The sequence below is a fragment of the Ruditapes philippinarum genome, unplaced genomic scaffold (assembly GCF_026571515.1).
Source record: "Ruditapes philippinarum isolate M1 unplaced genomic scaffold, ASM2657151v2 ctg9315_1_1_1_1, whole genome shotgun sequence".
NCBI classification, from domain to species: Eukaryota; Metazoa; Mollusca; class Bivalvia; order Venerida; family Veneridae; genus Ruditapes; species Ruditapes philippinarum.
This window is the reverse complement of record NW_026861646.1, coordinates 41,667-67,447: the sequence shown is the minus strand read 5'-3', so window position 1 is coordinate 67,447 and position 25,781 is coordinate 41,667. Positions and strand designations below refer to the sequence as shown.

Genomic DNA, 25,781 nt, shown 5'->3' with positions numbered 1-25,781 from the left:
GGGGATGAAACTGGTGGGAAGGGCCTCCCGGGGGGCCCTTGGGGCATTTTTTCTTGCAACCCAAAATAGGGCTATGAGTAGAACAACTGATGTTCAGTAAGCTAATTGGATAAATCCCTCCAATAAAATAGTCCCTGGCAGGATTCATACCTACAGTAGTAAAGGGCAAGTGGTTTGAAGTCAACAATCTTAACCACTCAACCATGGATACCACACCACGACATATTCAGATATTTGTATTGTTTTATTTTAAAAGACAATTTCTCTCAAAATAACCGATTTTTATTGTTTCTCTCAAAATTAAAAAAAGTAAAACATTCTTGTTTAAAAAAAAGACTGGCAGAATTAAATAAAGATGTAAACTGCCATATTAAGCATAAAAATTAATTGGTGACAGATTAAGGAAAAGAGATTAATCTTTAATCTTGACCAGTTTATTCAGTTATAGAACAATAAGATTATGAACTGATTACAGCAATTCACACGGTATTAGAGGTGGAAATATGCTAGCTTATATGATCATACACTATTCTGTCACAATCTATGTAAGCTTAAAGACATGAACCAAGTTAAAAACAAACATGAAGAAATATTCAATAGGATAGGAAGAAACTTATAAACAAGAATGTGCATTAAATGATTAACATGTGAATTTGGATAGTATTCCAGTTGACAACTATATGGTATTTTCTTTTTGTAAGTTACTAATATGCCAAAAATATTCCTATTTGAAACACATTTATGTCATCTGTTTCTAAGTTCATTATTAAAACATTATTAAAGACACATGTTTGACATTTCTAAAATAAATAGAAAAAATATGGATTTCTGAGTGGCTGTTAAACACATTTATGCCATCCGTTTTTATAAACATATTCATGTCATCTTTTTCTAGCTAAAACACATTATTGTCATCTGATTCCAGTTTAAACATATTAAAACATGTTAAAATAATCTGTTTCTAGTTTAATTTACCACATTCAATTCATGTTTCTAGTTTAAACACTTTTCTGTTTTTAATTAAACACATTAATATCATCTGTTTCTAATTTGAATACAGTAATGTCATCTGTTACTAGTTTAAACATATTAATGTCATCTGATTCAAGTTTACACACATTTATACCATCTGTTTCTATTAAAAACACATTAATGTAATCTGTTTCTAGTCTAAATATTTTATGCCTCCTGTTTCTTGTTTAAACTCAATTTATGTTATCTGTTTCTTATTTATTCAAATTTGACATAAAAAAGTTCTTTAAATTAGTATCAATCACTTGTGCTTTCTGGAAATTACGAGAACAGGTGTTACTATCATGAGGAAGATTGGATGTGACACAAGTTGGGTTCATTCCGAGAAAGACCCCTTCTGTTAAAGGATTAGACACCTTTACCATTAGGCTATTTGTTCCTGTTTTTCTGGCTCAGGTCTTTCTATTATTACGAGTTTGCAAAAAGCACAGCCTCCGGTTAATCATTAAAAATAGAATATTGCTAAATACATTTATGATTGAAACAAATTTGCCTGTCACATGATCTAAAATATAAAAAATGTTACACAACAAATAACTCAAGATATAAAAAAGGTAACATCACATGAAAAAAGGGGGAATTTCAAAACAAAAACTGTTATCTGTTCAGAAGATAAATCTGGAGATCACACAGGCAGTACTTTAAAATAAAAAAAAATAGATTTTTAACAAAATGTAAATTTCAAATAAATCTGAGGTTGTTTTTACTGCTTTAAAATTATGAATTACTTCTTTCAATTTTATCTGTTGAAATCAATATATCAATAGATAGATAGTATCTTTTAAAATCATTTTAATCTTTTAAATTCTCAAGTCTACAATTTGATAAAAGCTTGGTAACAGACACAGTTATGTTAGTTTCTCTTCTCTTTGGTACTTTAAAATAATAAAAATTCCATTAATTTGTAAAGTATATTTTATAATTATATTATATATATATGTATATATATATGATTTTGGGTAATATGATATTTAATGATATACATATATAATACCATTTAAAACATGTACTACCTCTCTGGCGTGGGTTCGATCCCCGGGAGATGCTTTGGTAGTTTAGCACGGAGGAAGGTAGTCTAGTACTCGTGTAACTCTCCAGGAACGATGGTTAGGAAACTACCTGCCTATATGACTGAAATACTGTTGGGAAAAGGCGTAAAATGAAGCAAACAAACAAACAAAACATGTACTAAATAAGGTGCTTTAAAGCTTGAAGTGGAATATTCACAAGACAATCCATGGTGCAAGATCCATCTTTGTTTAACTCAGAGAAAAAATATATCATTCTTTATTTAACTCAAAGAAAAGCATTTCTTTCTTTATTTAACTAAAAAATTGTCATTTTTTGTTTAACAAATAGACAAACATAACTGTTAATATATGTAATAATTGTGGCAGACTAAAGGGAAATAATCCAAGGCAGACTGACACAGGAAGTACATGTAATCTGAAAAAATTAGCCAATTACTAAAATTATTGTATTTATAACATTAATATCTGGCTAGATGGCATTTAATGTATACCATATATCCAAGTTGTCCTGGTGTTCTAACAAGTCATTATTATTTACTGCTACTAGCATTTACAGAATTAATTTGTTACTCAAACTCATTCCAAACCTTGGGACTTATTTTACCATTTCACCACCCACATGAAGTGATTATGTTATTTGAATCTTGGCAGACAATAATAATATTTCCTAATCTTAATAACAATATGTAAACATAAAAGGCCCATTGTGCCTCATAAATGCTATTATTTCATGGATTTATTGTTATTTCTCAAAACTTATTTATTTTTTGGTATTTTGTTACAGTTTCCAAAAACATACTCATTTGCTATATACATGAACTATACATAGGAGCTTTAGTTATGTTGGCAATCAATACCTCTCCTGCCCACCACTCAGTTGATCTCTTGCCTCTTTCCTCTGTAACCCACCTCTCAGTTGATCTCTTGCCTCTTACCTCTCTAACCCACCTCTCAGTTGATCTCTTGCCTCTTACCTCTCTAACCCACCTCTCAGTTGATCTCCTGCCTCTTACCTCTCTAACCCACCTCTCAGTTGATCTCTTGCCTCTTACCTCTCTAACCCACCTCTCAGTTGATCTCCTGCCTCTTACCTCTCTAACCCACCTCTCAGTTGATCTCTTGCCTCTTACCTCTCTAACCCACCTCTCAGTTGATCTCTTGCCTCTTACCTCTCTAACCCACCTCTCAGTTGATCTCCTGCCTCTTACCTCTCTAACCCACCTCTCAGTTGATCTCCTGCCTCTTACCTCTCTAACCCACCTCTCAGTTGATCTCCTGCCTCTTACCTCTCTAACCCACCTCTCAGTTTATTTCTTGCCTCTTACCTCTCTTGCCCATCTCTCACTCTTGCCTCCCCTGCCCACCTCTTAGTTAATCTCTTGCCTCTTTCCTCTCTTGCCCACCTCTTAGTCAATCTTTTGCCTCTTTCCTCTCCTGCCCACCCTTCCGGTTAATCTATGGCCCCTCCCATCCATCTCTTACTCTCCCTCCTCCTACCTCTCAGTGGATTTAAATCACATCTGTGACATTTTACATATTCCAGAAAGATATCCAATTTGCTTATAGTCAGCAAGTTGGCGCTTCAAGTTCAAATTAAGGTACCTGAGTTAATGTACCTGAGTTAATGACAGGATCTTGTACATGTATGGCATCTTATATAATTTATAATACTATTATATCATCTTCAAATAAAACTAAAAGCCAAACACCACAGAAAAGCAACAAATTAAAAACTGTTGTACCTCTTAGAATGTTAAGGACTTGTGCTTCAAAGTATTAAAATACTGACAAAAAGGCGGGTAAGCAATTGCTATATTAAGAAATTTCTATAATGCATTTATCTAAGTCTTGCATGATACTATCTCGTGTTATTCTTTTTCGTTAAGCAGAATTACAAAAAAAATATAAATGGGCTACAAGGTTATGTTACACATAAGCATAAAAGCATTAATCATAAAATAGCCTTGAATTAGTAATATCTCATTGCCAATTGGTTGAAAACTAGAATATTGCATGACATTTTCTCGTGCTATATTATCGAAAACTTAGGAAACGGGAATCGTGACAAAAGCCCAGGTGACTGATGCAGCTGTAATAGACTTTAAGCCTTCATTCAATCTGATTATTTTGTTGTTGTTTTTTTTTTGCTTCTTAAAATCTCGTCATAGATCTGTGTATGATTAACAAATTAATCATTGAAGAAAAAGATATCTATTCAAATGTTTGAACAATAAGATCTCAATCTATACACTTATCTGGGTCAGTTTCTGATGACAAGAGACTAAACACTTAACCCACAATCTGTAATGTTATATCTCTATTTCTTTATTCTGTATTTATTTATTCTTTTTTATTCTTATCATTATCTGAATAAGACTTGGCACAAACATGTTACCTATATTTTATAAAGACAATAGATTGAGCAATTAAGCAAAGTGATGACTTCAGAATGATCTGTCCTAGGACAATTAATTTAGAGGAAGCATTATAATAATGCAAGATGAGCAATTATTATTGACAGTGATGAATTAATCTGTAATGAATTAATCTATCACATCAAAAAGTAGTTCTTATTTAAAATAACATTATACATATAATTATCTAAAACAAATCAAAATTCATTTGAAACTGTGATATGAGGATTAGAGTATAAATACAAGTAAGTTTTTTTCTTTCTTTTTCTCTCAAGGTGTGTCAGTGAAGTGCTGGGGGCTATGACAATTTAAAAAAAAAAAGAAATCTTTATTAATTTATGAAGACCAGAACAGAATGATAGAAAATTATACAGCTTAAAATAGTTACTATACATTTTAATGAAAAACTTGATTGTACAGAAAGTTTGTTGTTTATTTATCTCTTAACGAATATAGCCTGATGGCGGCGATTGAACCTACCCATGTGACCAGTGCCGAATAAAATCAACTGGCAAATCTGTGCTGTATGATCGTGGTCTACACTGTTCATTCAGTTTATATTTTGAAATTTTTCTTAATTATGATAATGATGAATGTTTTTAACCAGACTGAAAGCTGGACAAGCCCATTTAAGATACACTGCAACCTCATTATAACGTGTCCTGTTATAATGATAACCTCAGTATAAAGTTCATTATAAGGCCTTGGCTCCAAAACAAAAATCGTAATTTTTAGCTGATTATATTTTTTTTTTCATTTACATTTAGCACAGCATTCGCTATAACATTTGTTCAATGTGACAGTCTTAAGTATAATTAACAATGGTACTTAGGACACTTGTGAGCACAGAAGGTGTGTATTCTCTCCTTTGTTTCTTTTACTTGCTGAACAGTAAGGTAACGAAATGTTATAAAAATCTCAAAATTCATACATAAAGTTCTGTGACATGCAAACATAGATGAATTTAGTCAACCACACAAGCCCAAAACCGGCAAAAAGTAACAAGAGCCAGTTGAACTAGGTGATGCTCCCCGACTAGGATTTGGACACAGAAAAGTATATCTTTTGTAGTTTCAGAGTTCAAAGTGTGATAATTCAAAACTAAGGCAATGCAGAGTTACTGTCCTTTGCACTGCACTTCTACTCAATTAGATCTATCTACCGACTTGTGCGCAACACATCGTCTCAATATGTTGATCATTTCTATGAAATAGTTGTAAAATCCAACTTCAATTATGAAGTTATGGGCTGGACATGATTTTGCTGCAAGGTCATGCTGTGACCTTGACCTTCAAGGTAGTGACCCAAATATTGAGCGGGACAAGTTGTCTCAATGTGGTGATCATTTCTGTGAAAAAAGTTGTAAAATTCAACTTCAAATAACAAAGTTATGGGCTGGACACGATTTTGCTTCAAGGTCATGCTGTGACCTTGACCTTCAAGGTAGCGACCCAAAATTAATGTTGCGTGCAACACATTGTCTCAATATGGGGATCAATTCTGTGAAAAAGTTGTAAAATCCAACTTCAAGTAACGAAGTTATAGGCCGGACACGATTTTGCTTCAAGGTCATGCTGTGACCTTGACCTTCAAGGTAGCGACCCAAATGTTGCGCTACACATCGTCTCAATATGGTGATTATTTGTGTGAAATAGTTGTAAAATCCGACTTCAAATAACAAAGTAATGGGCCGGACACAAATTCGGGACGTTCGTACGTACATTTTCGTACGGACTGACGGACGGATGGACTGACAACCCGACGACTAAATGCTTCCCCGAAATTTTTCGGGGAGCATAAAAATCATTAGTGTTATATCTATCGAGGGTGGGCTGGGGTCAAGTGGCAATTTCTCAATGAACGTTTTATATCAGAACTTCATTATAACGCAGTGTTGAGACCTTGGACACCAACATGAGTGTTATAACGGGGTTGCAGTATGTTAATAAGGGCTTAATTACTCTCAAGCCCAAATCTTAAATCTAACCTGTAGTTGTGTTATGAGAATTAGGGTCATAACTCAAGCATTTGGGTTCAAACTACTCACTTTACTATTTTAATAGAACACTACAGAAAATTGAAAACGTTTTATTTTTATTTCAACATATTTCAAACAGTTATTTAGTTTATACTTCTTTATTTTAGTTAGATTATATTGGCAGCTAAAAGCTTATTGAAACACTCTTGAATTCATTCCTTAAACCAACCAAAACTAAACAGTTATTTAGATGAAACAATGAAAATTGAGTGTCTTGGGATGAAAGAACAAAACTGGGAATTCCAAATTTGTTTTGTATCATGACAAATTGAAAAGGTTTTCTTGTTTTACAATATATTGTGTATCATTAAATGATTTAGGACATATTGTGAAATGATATAAAATAATCTCAGTGCACTGTACAAAGCATCTATTTCTCCAATAACTTTCTTGATTGCTTTTTTTAGAAAGTATTTTAAGACATTGTGCAAACAGAAGTTTAAGATAAAACAAACACTGCACAGATAAAAAGAAGAGGATGTATGATTGTCTAAACATGAAACAATGATTTTAAAATCATAAAAAACCACAATCAGATGAAATAAGACAATCTTCTTTCCTAACCTAGCTACTGTAAAGGATTAGCAAATAAATGTGAATTGTTTAATGACGAAGAATATATCATACCAAGTGTTTAATCTTCTTTAATGAACATGAAAACATAAGAAGATACCAAATGTGACAGGTTCTGAAAATCTTTTTTTTTTTAAGGGGAAACTTTCTAAAGTTACATTGTGATTCAGAAGTAGTATTTTAAGAATGATAAAAGTGGATAATAAAAAAATACCAAGTAAGTTAGTGAAACTGTCAAATTGGCGAAAGAAAATAAAACCTTCTGAAAATTACTGAAAATTATGTAAAGACAAAGGATTACTGAAAATTCAATAACTTTTTTTAGTTTAAGTACATTACTAAAAATTATGTAAAGACAATTACTGAAAATTAAGTAAAGACAAAGTGAAAATTAAGTAAGGACAATGTATTTATGAAAATTAAGGTCAGACAATGTACTAAAATTCAAATTCTTCTTAATTTTTACTTTCTTATCAATAGGATTGAAACAAAAAGAAGTTCAAATATAAAATAAAAAGGAAAATGAAGAATGTGGATTTTATTGGGATATTTTAAAATTTTTATTGAGGAATCTAATTAAAACATGCAAAGTGAAAGAACATAAAGTCTGAAATATTGATGTTCTAGCTTAAATTTGAAGTATCAAAGAGATATTACAGTTGTACTCTGAGAGGGAAAAAATTAAATATTTTTACTTGATTTGAAATATATATCAGTTTGTAATGACTCAAGAAAAGAGCATTCAATGTTTTATTAATTAAAACTTAAATTTATTAAAACATTTCACTATTTCACTGAGTATGATTTCAACTAGTTCACAAAAATTTACCATAATTATATTTATGTTTTTGTTTACAATTTGCCATAACATAAGTTCTGTTCACAGAAAACACGAATTGCAAACCTACCATCATTATTCTTTTATTAAAAACAATCAAAAATTTGTCATAGATTTTCTCTAGTTTCTAAAATATCATGAATTTTTCCCATCATGATGTTCATTTTAAACAATTATCAATTTTGTCTAGTTTATAGTAATCATCATAAATTTACCATCATTAATATTTATTGTAAACAATCATAGATTTGTCTAATTTACAGTAAAAAACATAATTTACCATCATTAATATTTATTGTAAACAATTATAAATTTGTCTAATTTACAGTAAAAATCAAAAATTTACAATCATTATATGCTTTATTGTAAACAATCACAGTTCGGTTTTGTCTAATTTAAATTAACAGCAAAAATCATGAAGTTATTATGTTATATTTTAAACAATCATAGATTTGTCTGCTTAGAACTTTTATAGTAAAATTCATAAATTTACCATCATTATGTCTTATTCTTAAATCATGAATTTATCATCATTACAGTTTATTGTAAATTTGTCATTATTTTCTCTAGAGCATAAATCTACCATCATTATTGGCGTCCGCGCCGAAGCGCGGCGCTCTTATGGAATGAGATCAGATTTTGTGAAAGGGCGACAGCAACTCTCGAGCCTTTTAGTCGGTCATAATAAAAGCCGAAAATTCCGATCGGTATGAGGGTGCTTGATTATTAAATAAGAATGAAATGTCGCGATATGTTACAATGAATTTTCGCAATGCAAACATTTACAAATGAAATAACCTTTTCCGTCAATAAATCGCGCTCTTCTGGGTTTTTTATTTATCATTTTGTAGTACACAGTCGGTTATCATGTCATGGTATGTTATTGTTGTACATGTATCCTAGAATGATCAGTTGATGACCTAAATATTCCAAAAACCTATTTATAGATATATCTTTTTATCACTACTATCGGTAAATGCCGGTCTCTCCCGGTCTATTTTGACCAGGATTTACTAGTGACCGGCGAATAGTACCACACGTTATATTGTCCGGTCTCTCCCGGTTTTGGAGTAGATGTTTGATATCGTTACAATTAGAAAAAAAACAACAATAGCATGTTTCATTTTATCTATATGAGATAAAAACAATAAATATGTACACGGATTTATATGTAATATAAATCCGTGATATGTACAATAATTGAGAAAAAGGTACATTTTTTATGGTATTAAAATGACATTATCAACTTTGAAACATTTTATTTAATTATTCAATTTGTTATCCGTGTTTAGTAAAGATGCCGAGGAATTATTCAAAGTTACAAATTAGATTTTATGAATTATTCAATTGATCGATAATTTAAAAAATGATAAAGAAAAATACAATGTACATGTACATGGTTTAAGAATAAACAATATTATGTATTGAAAGATAAACCATAATTTACTGACTTTTTCCAGTTAAGCTTTGACTTATAATCGTCGGTCAATATGACAATTGAATTCTTAAAATTTATTTTACAATTTTAATAAAAAAGAGTAGTAAAAACTCAGTATTAAAATAGCACATAAACACAAAAAAGAATAAAAGAAAACAATATTCATAAAATTTGTATTTTTTTTAAATTAAAATTAATAGATATTACAATTATTGTATAATAAACAATTATGCTCAACATGATCAACATGGTAATATAACCAGTGTCATATTTTTACTAACTTAAAGTGTGAACAGATACCTTAAGGGGGGTCTTCGCTAATAGCGATAACATGTACATAATAAGGGACAAATGTGTGGTACGTGTTGATCATGCGTTACACATATGGATTATAAATGATTGCATACATGTATATCCGTTGCTATTAATAACCACGATCATAAAGAAATAACAAGTAATATTCTAATCTCTAGCATGCCAATCAAAGTTCATAATGAACAATGTCTTTCGTCCGCTCATTCATAAGTGGTATACATTTCTGGTAGTTTATAAGAATATCTTGTCATCATATGTGTACTAGTTCATCTTCACTTGCTGCATTTCTTGCTTGGACGCCCTTTGATGCTTTGCATCAATGCTTTTCTTGTTTGTTTATTGTAAACAATCATAGCTATACAATAATTCTTTTTGTTTACAATAACAATTAAACAATCATAACTATATAATAATAATTATCTTTTGTTAACAGTAACCAATCATGGATAAGAGACAGAAGTCAACACTTCGTAGTCAGCATATCAAAATAGCTGATGAACTGATCCTAGATGAGGACTTCTACGCTGCCCTTCGCAGAGATAAAATATTCACCAATGGCATGCTAGATTTAATTAAGGTAATTTTGTTTCGGCTCTTGGAAAATAACCTAAAAGTGCCAAAAACTCACATTCAGGAGCTGATAACTCAAGACACAGGATGATGACTCTTATTTTTTTTTTAAATCAATTTGTTTCAAATATGTTTCTCTTTTAAGCTTGTGAAGTTTCAGAAAATTATCTGCACTAGCTTTAATTTTCCTTTATTAAAAAATGCACTACTACTAGAATTGTAAGTCATTAAGTGAAACCACAAGAACTGGCCATGTTTATAATTGAAGTTTTTTGTTATTTTTGTGTTGCTTTTTTAATAAACACATAGTTCATGCTTACCCAAACAATTTCAGGCTGAGGTAAAGCCTAGGGACAGAGTGTATAAAATGCTTGAACTGCTGGAGAAAAGGGGACCAAAAGCTTTTGAAAACTTTGTGTGGATTCTGAAAGAAAATTACGAATGGCTGGCTGAAGAACTGGAAGACCAGTATGCTAAACGGCTTCAGTCATATCAGCAAGGTATTGTTTGATTTTATTAACCTGTCAATTGCATACTGATTATATGGTCAATGCACACAATATATCTTCGATAAATATTTAGTAAATTTCGTGAGATGTGAGTAGTAAGATGTGATTAAATTGACATGATGTAATCACTTTATCGACTGTGCTATTGCGTATGTGATGAGAACATATACATTACGCTAGCATGAATTTTCCAAACATCAGTTATAAATTATACTCCATATTAATTCTCCTAAACTACACGGACAGAACCGAAGTGGAATGGAATATTTAATAAGTGCTAAAATGTATTCATAGTTGACAGGTCAATAAAATCAGACTATAAGAATCATTTAAGTATATATTTTTTTAGAAATATTTAAATCAACAATTAAACTTAAAGAAAGAACCATATGATTCAATTAAGATAAATTAGGTTCATTCAAATGAATGTATGGTTATACTTCTTGTTTTATTTTCATTTTTCTTCAACAATGACTTGATAGAGAATGGGTTATACTGTAAGAAAATGACACTATTTGCACTGACACTGGCCCCTTCTTGCTTTGAAATTGAAACTGCAAATGTCAATATTGATACATGTACATAAAACATTAAAATTCAGCTTGGGTACTTCTGTGCCAGTTTATCTTAAAATTATCTTATTTCGTAAAATATACTCAACTGTTTTTTTTCCTCTCATGTTTTTCCTAGAAAGAGGAATGCAAGAGCAAGGACATGCTAGATATGCAACCAATCCAAAATACTTTGATCAAGATGAAGAAAGGTTCTACAATCCAGAAAATAGAGCTGTATCAACCCCTCCACATAGAAGAAAAGCAAGACAAGTAATACCAATGCAGGATTCAATGTCAGCTGGGTATAATACAAAGGATTGCCAACAATTTTTTCCTAAGCCAGGCTATACTGAAGACTCAATACCACAACAGTATCCAATTAAGCGTAATGAATCTTATCAAGATATGGGTTTGGATGATACAGATACTGGTGCTGTAGGTGTTACAATGCAACTCTGTGATGAAACTGATTCAAGACCACAGAAGAAGCAGTATAAAGATGCTTGTATGAGCCCCATAGGGATAATAGAATCTCAAAGAAGTATAACAAATGATTGTCAATCAAAGGCATTAAAATGTGATGAGGATGAAGCACAAAGTGTAACTGAATCATGCGATCAAGGCTTTGATGAAATCCAAAGTCAAACAGCCACTGTGTCAACATCAAATAATGATGATGTAGAAAGTACAGTCACAAGAACAACAGAGGTGAATAGTGTTGGAGTAAGTGACAATGTAGATGGCCCAGAGGATGTGAATGTTGCTGTTGATGATATTGATGAAGATTTTCCATCTAGCGAGGCTTATTATGACTGTATTCGTAGGGGCAGCTCTAGATTCTCACACTTTGGAGATGCTTTTCATGCAGAGTTAGATATCAAAGATGATGAAAATGACATATCTTATGAACAAAGTGAGGCTTTTCAAATACAAATGGATGCAATGAGGAAACTGTATAAGAAGCTTGTTGAAGTAAATTTTGGAAATGAAGACAATGAAGACACTGATGATGATAATGACATTACTTGGGATATGCTTGAATGTGAAACTGACAGGCTAATTGATAGGTTGGAAAATTCTGATGACATGAAAATGATCAGAAAATGTCACAGCCTTTTTCAGGAGAAGGAAAGAAGACAACCACTTAACACATGTATTGAGAATTTACAAGCAGACAAAAAAGAACTGGAGAGCAAGCTCAAAGATAAACAAAAGGAGATTGATCAGATGGTTTTTGATTTATGGAAGCATCAACAAGATATGAGTAACCTGAAGAAGCTACAGAAGAGGCTTAGTGAACAGGACATAGAGCTGAACAACTATAAAACATCATTAGAGAACTTAGAAAAAGACGCTGAAATAAAACTTAGGCAAATATCAGAAAAAGATCTAAGGATTGAAACATTGGAAGTCCGGCTTAGAGAACTGCAAGGGGATCAGCACAGGAGGCCTGGCATCCAAATGAGGCGTGGGACAACCACACAGAGGAGGACATCCAATGCACAGGGGCAGTCTCCAAGAAGAGCACAGCCAAATAACTATGGAGAGCCAAGAATTCTCATGCAAGGTGGCTATGGTAACAGTTCCCAATCACCAAGAAATGTGTCTGCTGCAATGAGAAGAGCACCTAATAATAGGAGATAATTTTTCCTAATAATTTAGATGCCATTTTATAGTGTTTAAGTACAGAAGATAATTTTGGCATCAAACAAACAAAGAGTAAATTAGTTTTGAGATGGAGAAGTTACATCTTGAGTACTTGAGTACAGCAGAAAGAATTTAAAATTAAAAAATCCACCATGTAAACATTCAACTAGTACAGGGGATAAGTTTAAAGAAGTAGAATACATAGAAATATTCATAGATCTCCCACTTGCTAGGAAATAAGTATGCATATATGAAATGGAAATATCCCTCCAGTGATACGGTAATTCTATGCCTGACTCCCAACTATTTGCCAGTGGACAAGAAGATTTTCCCAAGTGAATTTATGAGCATTAGATAATAATAGATCTGTATTTTTATCCCTTAACAGTTGGGAACATTAAAATTCCACATTTTGCAATAAAATCTATGTTAACTTTGCTCTAATACACTCAATTTAACATTATGCTATAGGTAAGGTGAAATTTGGTGGCAAGTGGATGACACTGTTGCTGATATACAACAAAACATTAAATCATAATCATTGAAATTGATTATAGTTTAATAAATTTTATTGGGTTATTAACAGTTTGGTATTAAAAGATTTGAAATAATTATTATATATATTCTCAATACATTAAACTTTGCAAATATAGATAGAATAAATAGGGTATTCATAAAACGGTAGTCATAAAACAATGTATAGAAAATATGGAAGAAGTTGAAGTGTTGGGCTCAGATTAGATTTTCAAAAATATCAATGCCACAATTCCAGAATTGCAATTTCTAATAAAGCATGCTAGTCAAAGTTGGTTTGATTTTTTTAACCTTCAGTAACTGTTGCTAACATATTAAAAAAAAATTATCAGGCAAGTGTAAGCAGGCAGTTGCCATGGCAGTTGCATGATAAAATTGCTTAACAGTTGTTAAAACTTTGTGTTCCATTCTTGAAACATCTATAAATGCCTTTCTGATAATTTCTAATATTGCATTGTTTTTTTTTCTTTGTTTTTTAAATCCTATTTTGTTGCTACATTTATTGACTTGTTGGTAAATAAATCATATTATGCAATTTTTTTCTGATTGACTTATAATTCAAACAAACACAGTAAAGATCCTAAGGTGAATTTCCAGTTTCATTCATAAAATGTGCCAAAATGACATTGTTATATGGCAAGCGACTCATCTGGCACCCCCTATGCCAGATAAAATTTCTGGCATGGGTAAAACCCACAGAAACTCACGTCTGCTATGCAAGAAGTTCAATTTCCTAAATTTTTCTTAGTGGCCTTCAGCAGGTTAAACATGTTATTTTTAGATAAATTGGTTCATATAACTGTTAAATCAAAAGAAATCAGGTGGATTATGAAATTTGCTGTCATTCAAAAACATATAAACAATAAAGACACTCATAGATATTGTCCGGCAACATTGACCTTGCACTCTTGCATTTGACCCTATAGTCGGTATATTCCGTAAACGTTACGATTAACTTGTAAATCGATATGAATGTAAATATCCAATTATTAAAATAGTGTAAATGAAGCTTCCCTCTTAGCGCAGTTGGTAAAGAGTTTCCACTTGCAGACGTAGACTGGTAGGTTCGAATCCTATTTCAGCGATTTATTTTCTTATTTTAATTTTGAAATTGCCAATCTCTTTAAACTATTGTAAACCTTTTTATTGTGTGTACTATCTATGTAGATTTTTTAATAACTGCCTTTATAGCATGTATGCGCTTAAGCATATACGATTGCATATTGTCACAAAAAGAACGATACTGTAATGAAATAAAAGACAAAATAAAAGACATAATTGTGCATAAAAACACCACTTAAAAGGTATTCTAAAACAAGGTGTAGTAAAACGATTTCAAATTAATTCTTGCATTTAACTTTTAAAAAAATCATAACATAGTGTTGGTCAGGTATCGAACCAGAGACCTTCAGATCAGTAGTTTGACATCTATACCAATACACCACACCTCACTGACTAGTGAAATATCGATATATTTGATTGGTAATAGTCAATATTTATTCACAGACACTTGGGGTTTGGAGCTCAAAACGCCTTTAAAATCCAAATAAAATGCATATTTGTCAATCCCAGCACATGTACTGATCATATATATCAAAAAAACTTAATATAAGCCGTTTTGAAAAAAAATTCATATTTCAACATCTATAATAATACACAAGATAAAAATGTTCGCCGGAAAAAATCCGCACCCCTACCGTCATAATCACCATGTATTTTATTCCATTTCCAATATTTTCACATAATCCTTTGGTCCATCGACACAGAAGATATAATTCTTCACGATGATGGTCAATTTTTAACTTCAACGGTAATATAAACAACGCAACAGCCGAAATAAACATCAATATTATCGCCGTTTTTTTTCAACGACAAAATGTTTCAATAAATTCAATGAACCAGACGGCTATGAACAAAGCTATCCGATTATGTGGCCCCAGCTTTGCCGTGTGCAAATTGCGCAGCGCGTTTAAGTGTGGGAACCACATAATCGGATGGCTTCGGTCATAGCCGTCTGGCACGTTTGAATTTATCGAAAGATAATGTCATTGAAGGAAAACGGCGATAATATTGATGTTTTTTTCGGCTGTTGCGTTGTTTGTGCAAGACAACTCAACTCATTATATAAAACAATTGTTCTAAGTTATATAAAAATCCATTTATATAGAAGTTATACTCAAAAGTGAATGTTTTAATTTAAAGTTGACCAATGGGTTTAAACATTGACCTTTGCCACAGACACCTGAATTTTCCGTGTAACACTCCAAATCACTATAGAGAATATTTGTCCCAAGTTATATTAAAATCCCTCCATGGATGACTGACCCCTAAATGTGACCTTGACCTTTGCCACAGACACCTGGATTTTTCACGCTTTACTCCACGTCACTATGGAGAATATTTGTCCCAAGTTATATTAAAATCCCTCTATGCATGTAGAAGTTATGCTCCGGACACCGGTTTTGCCAACTTTTGCACTAACCCCAACCTGTGAACTTGGCCTTTGAGTGACTGACCTAGGCTTTGTGTGCCTCACACCACCCAATCATGGTGAACATTTTTACCAAATTATTTTGAAATCCTTCACAGAATGAGCAAGATGTAGGCAATACAAATCCCAACGGATGAACAGAAGCACATACACCAAACTATACGTCAAATGTAATGGCTAAGTCTAGCTCACCACAGGTGGGCTTGACAAAAATGGTCTAATTAAGAAAATAAATTCAAAGACAACATTTTTAATTCAGTCATTAACATAGAACAGACGTGTGATGTTTTGATAATGCGATGTCACAATATGCAGTGCCAAACAGCGAGTGAAAAAAAACGTCAAACAAAAAAAGCTATTAAGTAAGTTAAATATTACTTTTATTTCACTATAAATACTCTGGGTTTTTTTTGCTTGAAAAACATAATATGAAATAACACTAGAAATGTGTCGTCATGCCATGGATGCCCCCACATGCAGCCAAAATTTCAGATGTTATAGTATTAAGTTCCATATTTGTTTGCACAAATTATTTTTTTCATTTTAAAGGAATAGGAATGGATGGATTGATGTCTGTCTAATATAAATATTCATAATTAAAAAAGAGGTACCATGACAGTTTTTTTGTTGACATCATCCCTTTAAGTGAGAAATTCATGTTTTCAGACTCTATTTTTTACTTGAGAAATAAGTTCATGGGCGCCGCCATTTTTGGCGTTCTGTCATTCTCGCGAGACAGACGAGACTGAGATTGAGACGTGTTATACCCACTTTCGGTAAAGGTGTACATGCTGGTACAACTGAAATATATCTTGACGAAGAACTTAATTAATCTTATTGCGCACATTATTTATTATTTATGAAAACATCATATGGAACTGAATTGCTTTAATTAATTAATTGAAGACGCCGCGGCATTATTTATCATTAATTTTGTCCCATTTTCAAACTTGCTGATGATCCCACCACATGATTTAAGCAATGACTGCTTAGTTTTCAAAGATAAACCATCAATTTAATTTGGGTACTTTGAGAAACTTCTTCAAATTGACGATTTATCCTTTTATTTGGTACTTAATTTTCGCTAGACAAGCTGTCTGAATAGGGTACATCGCCAATCATGTATCTTTTTCTCAGCGGTAAATGTCAACTAAATCCAATATGCAGATATTATCTGAGGACGCAATTTTCCGACATTGACGCTAAAAATAAAATGGCGCAGGAAAATCGGCAGCTAGACTAATATCGTATGAAAACAAAACTGTCCGTTCGGTTAATTAGGCACCCAGTCAAAACTGGTACCAACAGCAACAGGTTGCCCTTTGGGCATAATTCCCCTATTATTACGCATATTCTCGGGATTATCCAGTTCCCTATAGCTTTTTTCCAAGTTATCTACTTACCACACAGATACGCATTTCTACTACCGTAAATTTAAGCCAATAAAACAAAAAAACATAAATCTACTTAATATTCAAAATGATTATTGGTAACTGAAAAAATGTGTTGCTATTGTATGAAATGCTGCAATTTTTTACAGTATAACTTGACTCCCCTAAGGTCATTCAGTTCACTGATGAAGCGTAAAAAAAATGTCTATTTTGTCATTAGAATATTAGACAAGGGTGATTAACCAATCAGGGCAACATTGTGCATGATCAAAAGGTCTGTCGGCACAGAGGCATACTAGGAGCAATAAAAACTGTTAGTACACAGTGTGACAGGAACATTTGGTGCAAATTAGGAACAATTAAAATGGATAATGCACAGTATTGGTCATAAGTAGTAAGAACCAGCAATTGTGTGAATAAATTATGCAAATGAGATTTTTGAGCAGCCAATAAAAATGTTTTGCATGCAGTTGATATTAGGCTACGATTACGATGTAAATAAATACCACAAAGCATCATTGACAGACATGTAAACAATTTACTTTTCAAAAGAGTTGCTTATATTTTTGAAATGTGTACATCACTACTAACATAATTATGTTCACACCTTTTAATTTGAAAGTCAGAATCAAACTGCAAAAATTTAATTACATGTACTATTAAGAACACGTTTTAGTAGGATTTTAATAATAATGATAAATATCGCCGTTCAATAATTAACAGCCAATTATTCGTTGGTGTGTTTGTTTATTTAATTGCATTATTTGATTGTGAAACTTTGTTAAATAATAACATGTGTATTTATTTACTCTGTGAAATATTGTTTAATTACATTAAGATGAGACTTTAATGAACATAGCATTGTTTGGAGTAACGGGCATCACTGGCCTGAAGTGGTGCGACCGGTAGACGTTAATTTTTTATTTGTTTCTTTATTTTTTTTATTTTTTTTATTTTTTTATTTTTTGATATTGTTACGTATTTTGAACAATAAAAAAATCGCCTCTACACCTCCTGTGAAAATTAAATTGTCTGGTCAATACTTTATTATGTAAATATTTCACTACTACGATTCAACTAGATTTATCATAAATCTAAAGATGTGGGGAAATGACATCATGCACACCTGTTTTTATACGGCCAATACACAAACATGGTCGCGCCTACTGATTTGTAGAAATCAGCGATTTAGCGATTTAAATTTCGTTATCATTCGTTTAATATTATTATTTGGCGGCATAAAATTTGCAGATTTATTATTTATAGTATTCGTTTTCTGAAATCAAGTTTTTATTCTAACCTTGTTTTTCCCTTTAAGTTCAAAGCCCTTAAAACTTTTCAATGTTAACACAAACCAGTTTTATACCAAGTTCAAGGCACTGAAACTATTCAGTGTTAACCTTTTGTAATTTGCATATAGCATATTTGTAGGCAATATAATGACTACATACACTTCCACAAAAGTATGAGTGCTGAAACTGAAAATTCAAAATTTTTTCAACATTCAAAATAGAAAACTTTGTCCAAAATAATTAAACCATGACCAAATTCAAACTTGAACTGCTTATTCCTAAAATGTATTTGAGTTGAATGGGAGATAATGAATGGAAATGGAAAATTTCATAGTATTTTCGAAGTGAAAGGGACAGAACTCTGCTAAAAATCATTGAACCATGATCAAATTTAAACCTGACCTGCGCTTTCCTTTGACGTATCCATATATCAAATTTGAGTTGAATGTGTACAACTGTTTGGGAGATAACAAACGGAAACTGATGATGACGAAATGACAGAATGATGGATGGACGAAAGGACGGAACAGGGTAACACTATATACCCCAGCTATTTCATGATTTTCAAAATTTGTTAACTTCAAAATGTTTTACAAAGTGTAGATTTTACAACAGTTTTTTATTTGTTTGGGTCATCAAAACAAACAAATAATGGTAGAAAAATTTCAGACCCTGATACGCTTATTTGCAAAAACCAAAAGTAGTCCAAACTCCACGAAGGGGTTACTTCGCTTTTTATGTACACTTATGCCGAAAAATTAAGGGGAGATCAATGTATAAAGATTGTCAAATGACAGGCGCATTTATATTCAAGCCTTCAGGGGAAAGAAAAAATGGTTCCAGATTGGTCGAAGATTTCTAATATTATGTAATTCTTGACAGATAGACATGCTTATCTTAAGCTTCATGATTATTTACACCAGTGTTTAACAAAAGGTTTAACGTGAACAAAATATCTCGAAATTAATAAGGGTTACAAACCCTAATTTAAATAATGTGGTTTCCTTCATAATGTTATCTGTTAACTTCACCGTGGTTACTGGGGTTTAAAGGCCCGCTTAGGAAGCGAGAGGTCTGGAGTTCAAAGCCCAGTTACGGCAACTCACGTTGTTTTCTTTTTTGTTTTCTTTATTCTAATTTTTGTTAAGCCAAATTGTTTAAGCCAAATAAACATTGCAATAACACTTATAGCCGATATACTACAGTTATAACAATGCAAACAGCATAAGTGGCACTATTAAAAAACAAATTGGTTTATAATCTCACAACCTTCACCTTTCTGACATTCTGAGACCCAAACAAATTCAGCGCCTTCTGTGCTTTGATTAACTGACTGGAACATTTTTATACTTAAAGAACATTGGTATTAGAAATCCTGAAACCATCAAAAATTAGTCCAACTATATCTTTTTTCTAGACACGTAAGAATGGAAATAAGATCTTGATTTTGAGTGATCTGTGTTACATATTTAGCTTATTATGTCATTCAGATGATAAAGGTACCATATCATATATATATATATATATATATAATATCATGTTCAATAATCAGAAACAAAGACCATTTGAGAATAACCAGGATATTTTCCTGATTTGTAAAGATCTTTGGCAATCTTATCTGTAAGACAAGAGGGCCATGATGGCCCATATATTGCTCACCTGAGTTTGAAGGCTCAATCCAACTTTCCAGGATATTTGGACGGAAACTGTTGCAGTATCCCCTGCAATGTTTTTCAAAATTTTTCAAAATGTGGACTTTGTGACCTAGTTTTTTACCAAAGGTGATCCATATTCAAACTTGACCTAGAAATCACCAAAATAGCCTTTCTGATCAATTTCCAGGCTGTGTGACCCAATTTTTGGCCCCTGGAGGTACCAATATTTTAACCTGACCTAGAATTCACTAAAACATTTTGAACATTACAAGGATATTTCGATCAAAACAGCAGCCTCTAGAGAATTACCAAAACTTTTCCATATTTGGGCTGTTTGACCTAGGTTTTGACCCTAAGAAACCAATATTAAAACTTGACCTAGTAGGGATCATAACAACTTTTCTGACTTATTTTCAAGTTATTTGGATATTTTTTTCCATATAATTATGGGCAGCTGTGTGACCTAGTTTGTGACCCACTTGACCTAGAAATCTTTAAAACAACCCTTTTTGGCCAATTTGCAGGATATTTGGGTCAAAACAGTAGGGTCAAAACAGTAGCCAATATTTTTCTATTTTTAGCTGCTATAACCTAATTTTTCAACAGAGATTACCCATGTTTGAACTCATCCAAACAATTACTTGTATACAAACATCCTGACCAAGTTTGATGACAATTGAGGCTAAAATGTGACCACTAGAGTGTCAATGAACTAAATTTGGACGGACAACAAACTATGGATATTCAACAAACACAAACCAGGTGAGCAAATGCAAAATGGACCTGACATAATCTTTATTTTTAGAGCATTGTTTAAGAATTCCAATTAATGATCGTTCATTTGAGGAAAATATTTACATTGTCAGTACTGTACAAAACTAGTAGGGAGTAATAAAGTTTTAAAAAGCTATGGATAAGAGACACAAATCAGCTCTTCGAAAAGTGCGTACTGACTTTTGTGATGATCTTGCTTTGGGTCCGAAGTTTTATGCTGAACTGATAAAAGAAAAAATCTTTATAGAGGAACAGATTCAAGAAATAAAGGTATTTAGTTTTTTCATGTTCTGTTAAGAAAATTTCCAAATATGGCAACAAAGTAGCCTTGTAAAACTATTTTAGATAAACAGATTTCAAATATTTTTTCATAAAACTTCAAAAAGAATATAGACCCTTTCATTTAAGACTGAATTCAAGTTGTGGCCATTGGATGACGTCATTGGGGGATATGGAAGACATTTGCCGCTATGATTAAGTACATTAACAGAATTTTGGGAAATTAAATAAGATATTACATAAAAAAGATGGATAAATATGTGTACCATGATAAGGTTAACAATTTGTTTCAATACTAGACCATATGGCTTGGTAACTGATCATGGTTACCATTTTTGTTTGATTTTTTAAGCAGGATGCCTCCAGATTCATGCTTATTTTCATGAAAATTTTGAAAATGTAAATGATAAATTAAATATTGAATATTTTAACTTTTTCTAAGGATCATAATACATTTTTCTAATGATTGAATTTTTTAAAAATATTTTGGCTCATCATAAAGCTGCACCAGCTTTTATAATGAAAATTGTCGCACTGTGTTTTACCAGAGATGTAGATAATGTATCATTTCTCTGCTATTATACAGTACCCAAGAGATATTTTGAGTTTCAAAAATGTAAGATTTCTGTAGTTAATAAGTAATTGCAAGATACTGGTTGAAAAGATATTACTTTGATTTAAGCATTACTGAGACAAAGAAAAACAATAATATAAATCTATTTAACTTTAAAAACAAGAGGGCCATGAAGGCCCTGAAGTTGCTCACCTGTATATAGGCACCCAGAGTGGGGCCAGTTTAAATCCCAGGGCTTTTATTTGAACAAACTTGGTAGACACCCATTAGAAGATGTTTCATGCTAAACATCTAAGGTCTAGCTGGTCAAGTATTTTCTTTACACATATAGTTAAAACAATGACACACCTGGGACAGGGCCAGTTTTGACCCAAGGGCTTTTATTTGAACAATCTTTGTAGGTACTTACTAGAAAATGTTTCATGCTTAATATCTAAACTCTAGCTATTCGGGTTTTTTCAAAGAGATTTTAAGTTTTTGCTATACACATATATGGAAAATCAATGTCCTCCGGGGCGGGGCCAATTTTGACCCTAAGGCTTTTATTTGAACAAACTTTGTTGACACTCACTAGAAGATGCTTCATGCTTAATATCTAAACTCTAGCTATTTGAGCTTTTTCAAAGAAAATATTTAAGGTTTTTGCTATATACACATATAAGGAAAATAAATGACCCCCAAGGCAGGGCCAATTTTGACCCCAGGGCTTTTATATGAACAAACTTGGTAGACACTCACTAGAAGATGTTTCATGCTTAATATCTTAACTCTAGCTATTTTTTTTTTCTGTACGAAATCTGCTGTGGTCATAGTATTATTTTTACAATAGTTTCGTCTTACAATTGGTCTGAAGATTTATGTGTTGATCATGGTCATGTAAATACATCATTAAATAAAGAGAGAGACGCTTGTTTTTGGTTGAGTCATTATGTTTTATTTAGGGGTGAATATGTAAAACCTTTATTTACAATTTTAATATAACATTTAATGTTTCGGTAATTTTAAGATTTGTGTTAATTCTGGAATTGTTTCAACATATTTTTTTTCGGGGATTAAAATTGTGATTAAAACAATTAAAGTCAGAACTGCAATGGAAATAACTTAGTCCACACACCTATGTTGATTTGATCACGTGACTATGTAAGCCAATGAAAAAACATCAACAAACAGGCAGCCATTAAGAAGAGAGAGGGTTTATTTCAGAGCGATAATTTAAATGTACTAGCAAGTTTAAACTGTAAGTATTGATTTTTTATGCTTTTATTTATATTGTAGATTAGTGTTTATTTAATGATGCTGCTTGATTTCCCATTGTCAGTTCGGTTAGCTATGATTTAGAATGTCTAGTGACCTAATTACAAGCTGCTTGGAAGAACAAAGGACTTTTTTGGCGGGAAGAAATGGTTGGTTTGTTATTGTTTGTTGTTTATTATGTAAAAAAAACATAGTAGATTCTCTTTAATACTATGCTGTATAATTGTTTATATAGAGTCTATAACAACAATCTTTTTTCATTTTTTATTCATCACTCAATATAAAACCTAAAAACTGTCCTCATAAATCCTGTCGTTGAAGTTATTGGATTGTGGGTGCATAATCTCAGTAGTTGGGAAGTAGTCATTACATCAACCAGGCGTCAAATGAAGCTTTAATGTTTTTTTTTTTTAATATATTTTTTTTCTTCAAAACTTATTGAATTAATCCAATAACGAACAAATAGACATACTTCTTCAATTAGCAACCCCACACCAATTTTTTTATTTTATTGTATTTATAAACAATTTATTTCATCTTATAGTGCCCTCATTATAAGCATTTCAGAACAGTTTTCCTTTTCTAAATATCTTTAAAAATAAAAAGTTATGGTCATTTAATAATGTTGAAATTTGCCGCATTTTTAAAAGAATTTTTACTATATACAGTACAGTCAATAAAGAAATGCTTTGCGCGTTGACGGAACCCCACGAAATGACTTCGTTTATGACAAATTTCACATTTAAAATACCATAACTTTTTTTATTATTTGAATATTTTGATGAAAATTTGGAATATAGGTAGAATTAGGTTTTACTGAATAATAACTGTGTTATTTTACAGACCATTAAATGTAGAAGAGCAATTACTTAGTCTAATACCAGTGGGCAAGGTATCGATAAATTTTTTGAAAAAATTTATCATTTTTCATTTATCGACATATATAAAGTAACAAGAAAACTACAGCAGCACTGTATAAAAGAAATCCAACATGAATGAAATATCAAATTGCTCTACAGCATCTGCAATGTCCCATGCTTTATCTTTTTTTTTCTCTTCTCAAAAAATAATTATTCACTTCTTTTGCAGTTAGTAAATAACTCTCTTCTTCCAGAACTCCCGCAGTCTCGAATTATAGCAGTATATTCTAAATTGAACATAATCAAACAGCCCGAAAATTCCTCACTAGACCAAAAGAAAATGAAATTGATTTGATTTGCTATTAATTGAGATCAAAATTAAAGAATGTTTTTCATTGCTAACAATAAATTGATGCACCTGGATATCAGTTGTCTTTGTCAGAGCTCTATAATTATCGATATGATTTATTTTGCCGATAAATGCCAGTCAGTAGACAAATTGTTTAAATTAATTAATGTTAATTATAAGGATCTGCTTCTCCCATTTTCCAGATTTGTTTTAAAAGGAGTCTTCTTCAATCTTTAAACCATTTTGTCTTTGAAATTAGTTGACTTCATTTCATCGATTCAATGAATAAGCATACATCTCGGCAATTAAACATACTTCCACTTTACAATTTTGGGCAGTTCTTGCAATGATTGGTAAAATGTATACTGTTATCATATATTTTGCAGATAAATGCCAGTTGGTATCATATACTTTTAAAATGCTATTGAAGGATCTGCTTCTCCCTTTTCCAGATGTTTTTAAAGGAGTTTCATCTTTAACCATTATCTTTGAAAATTAGTCGACTCCATTTCTTAACATAGCTGATTTGGATTTCAATGAATATAAAGCAGAACATCTCAGCATCCCCATTAATAATTTTGGACAGTTCTTGTTGTGTTTTGGTAATGTATACTACTATATGACAAGATTTATTCATTAACAGCATTGGGGTTTGTCATCTTATATTTGTCTAAAGATCCAAGTGTTGTCAAATATTGTCATCATCAAATATTATTTCATGATATTTTTTTTGTCAGGTCGGTCATCACCTGGAAAAAAATTATTAAAGTATAAAAGTAAATTATAATAAATCATTACATGAATTAAAAAGAAATGCTGGCAAAATAAGTTTATATACATTGTTTAAAAATATTATTTTATCCTTATATATAAATATGCGTAGAGGTTTAACAGATTTTTTTCAGGTAAAAACTGTCACTTGGCAGGCAGGTCGAACCCTGCAATTCACGATGTAAATTGCTCCATTAGAAATAAATTTCTTGCTTTAATTAATTATAAAAACCGTAAAAAAATAATTTAATATTTAATAAAAATGTTTTCCTTGTTAAATATACAATTCTCATGAAACCTGAAGCATCGGTAAAAAAAAAACAAAAAAAAATTAGAATTTGAAAAATTGGCCGAAACTGAGCAGGTGCCCGCCCGAAAAACACATATCCTCAATTTTAAAGACAAATGCGCTAATATTTAAAAAAAATAATTATATATTGATATACTAATTATTATAACCAAGACTTTATCTACCATAATTTTATTTTGGTTACTCGTTATAACGTGATAAATCAGTAATGGAAATAATCGGATTTCACCGCGTCGGTGAAATTCAAAATGCGGACTCTGATGGACTGTTGAATTTCCACAACTCGCT

The 25,781-nt window shown here is 31.7% G+C and overlaps 2 protein-coding genes across 3 annotated transcripts in view; both read left to right on the top strand.

Annotated features, from left to right (window-relative positions):
* Window positions 1-556: 556 nt before the first annotated feature.
* LOC132716407 (uncharacterized) lies at window positions 557-13,795 on the top strand. 2 transcript variants are annotated; one of them, XM_060699673.1, is made up of 4 exons: window positions 557-696; window positions 10,113-10,256; window positions 10,584-10,749; window positions 11,449-13,795. In XM_060699673.1, the coding sequence occupies exons 2-4, from the start codon at window positions 10,122-10,124 to the stop codon at window positions 12,954-12,956; spliced, it is 1,809 nt and encodes a 602-aa protein (XP_060555656.1). In that variant the 5' UTR covers window positions 557-696; window positions 10,113-10,121; the 3' UTR covers window positions 12,957-13,795. The 2 variants fall into 2 exon arrangements, with proteins under 2 accessions (XP_060555656.1, XP_060555657.1); XM_060699674.1 differs by lacking the exon at window positions 557-696 and adding an exon at window positions 7,182-7,305.
* Window positions 13,796-21,179: 7,384 nt separating this feature from the next.
* Window positions 21,180-25,781, top strand: part of LOC132716406 (uncharacterized) — a 31,416-nt gene continuing 26,814 nt past the window's right edge. The window contains exon 1 of the mRNA XM_060699672.1: window positions 21,180-21,366. Within this exon, the coding sequence (XP_060555655.1) occupies window positions 21,232-21,366 (135 nt within the window). The 5' untranslated portion in view covers window positions 21,180-21,231. The remainder of the gene's footprint in view (window positions 21,367-25,781) is intronic.

Excerpts from the sequence above, each read along its gene's own strand:
- LOC132716407 (XM_060699673.1), top strand. The coding sequence starts at position 10,122 with ATGGATAAGAGACAGAAGTCAACACTTCGTAGTCAGCATATCAAAATA. Across the intron at positions 10,257-10,583 it reads GCATGCTAGATTTAATTAAG|GCTGAGGTAAAGCCTAGGGA; the intron begins GTAATTTTGTTT and ends AAACAATTTCAG. Across the intron at positions 10,750-11,448 it reads GCTTCAGTCATATCAGCAAG|AAAGAGGAATGCAAGAGCAA; the intron begins GTATTGTTTGAT and ends TGTTTTTCCTAG.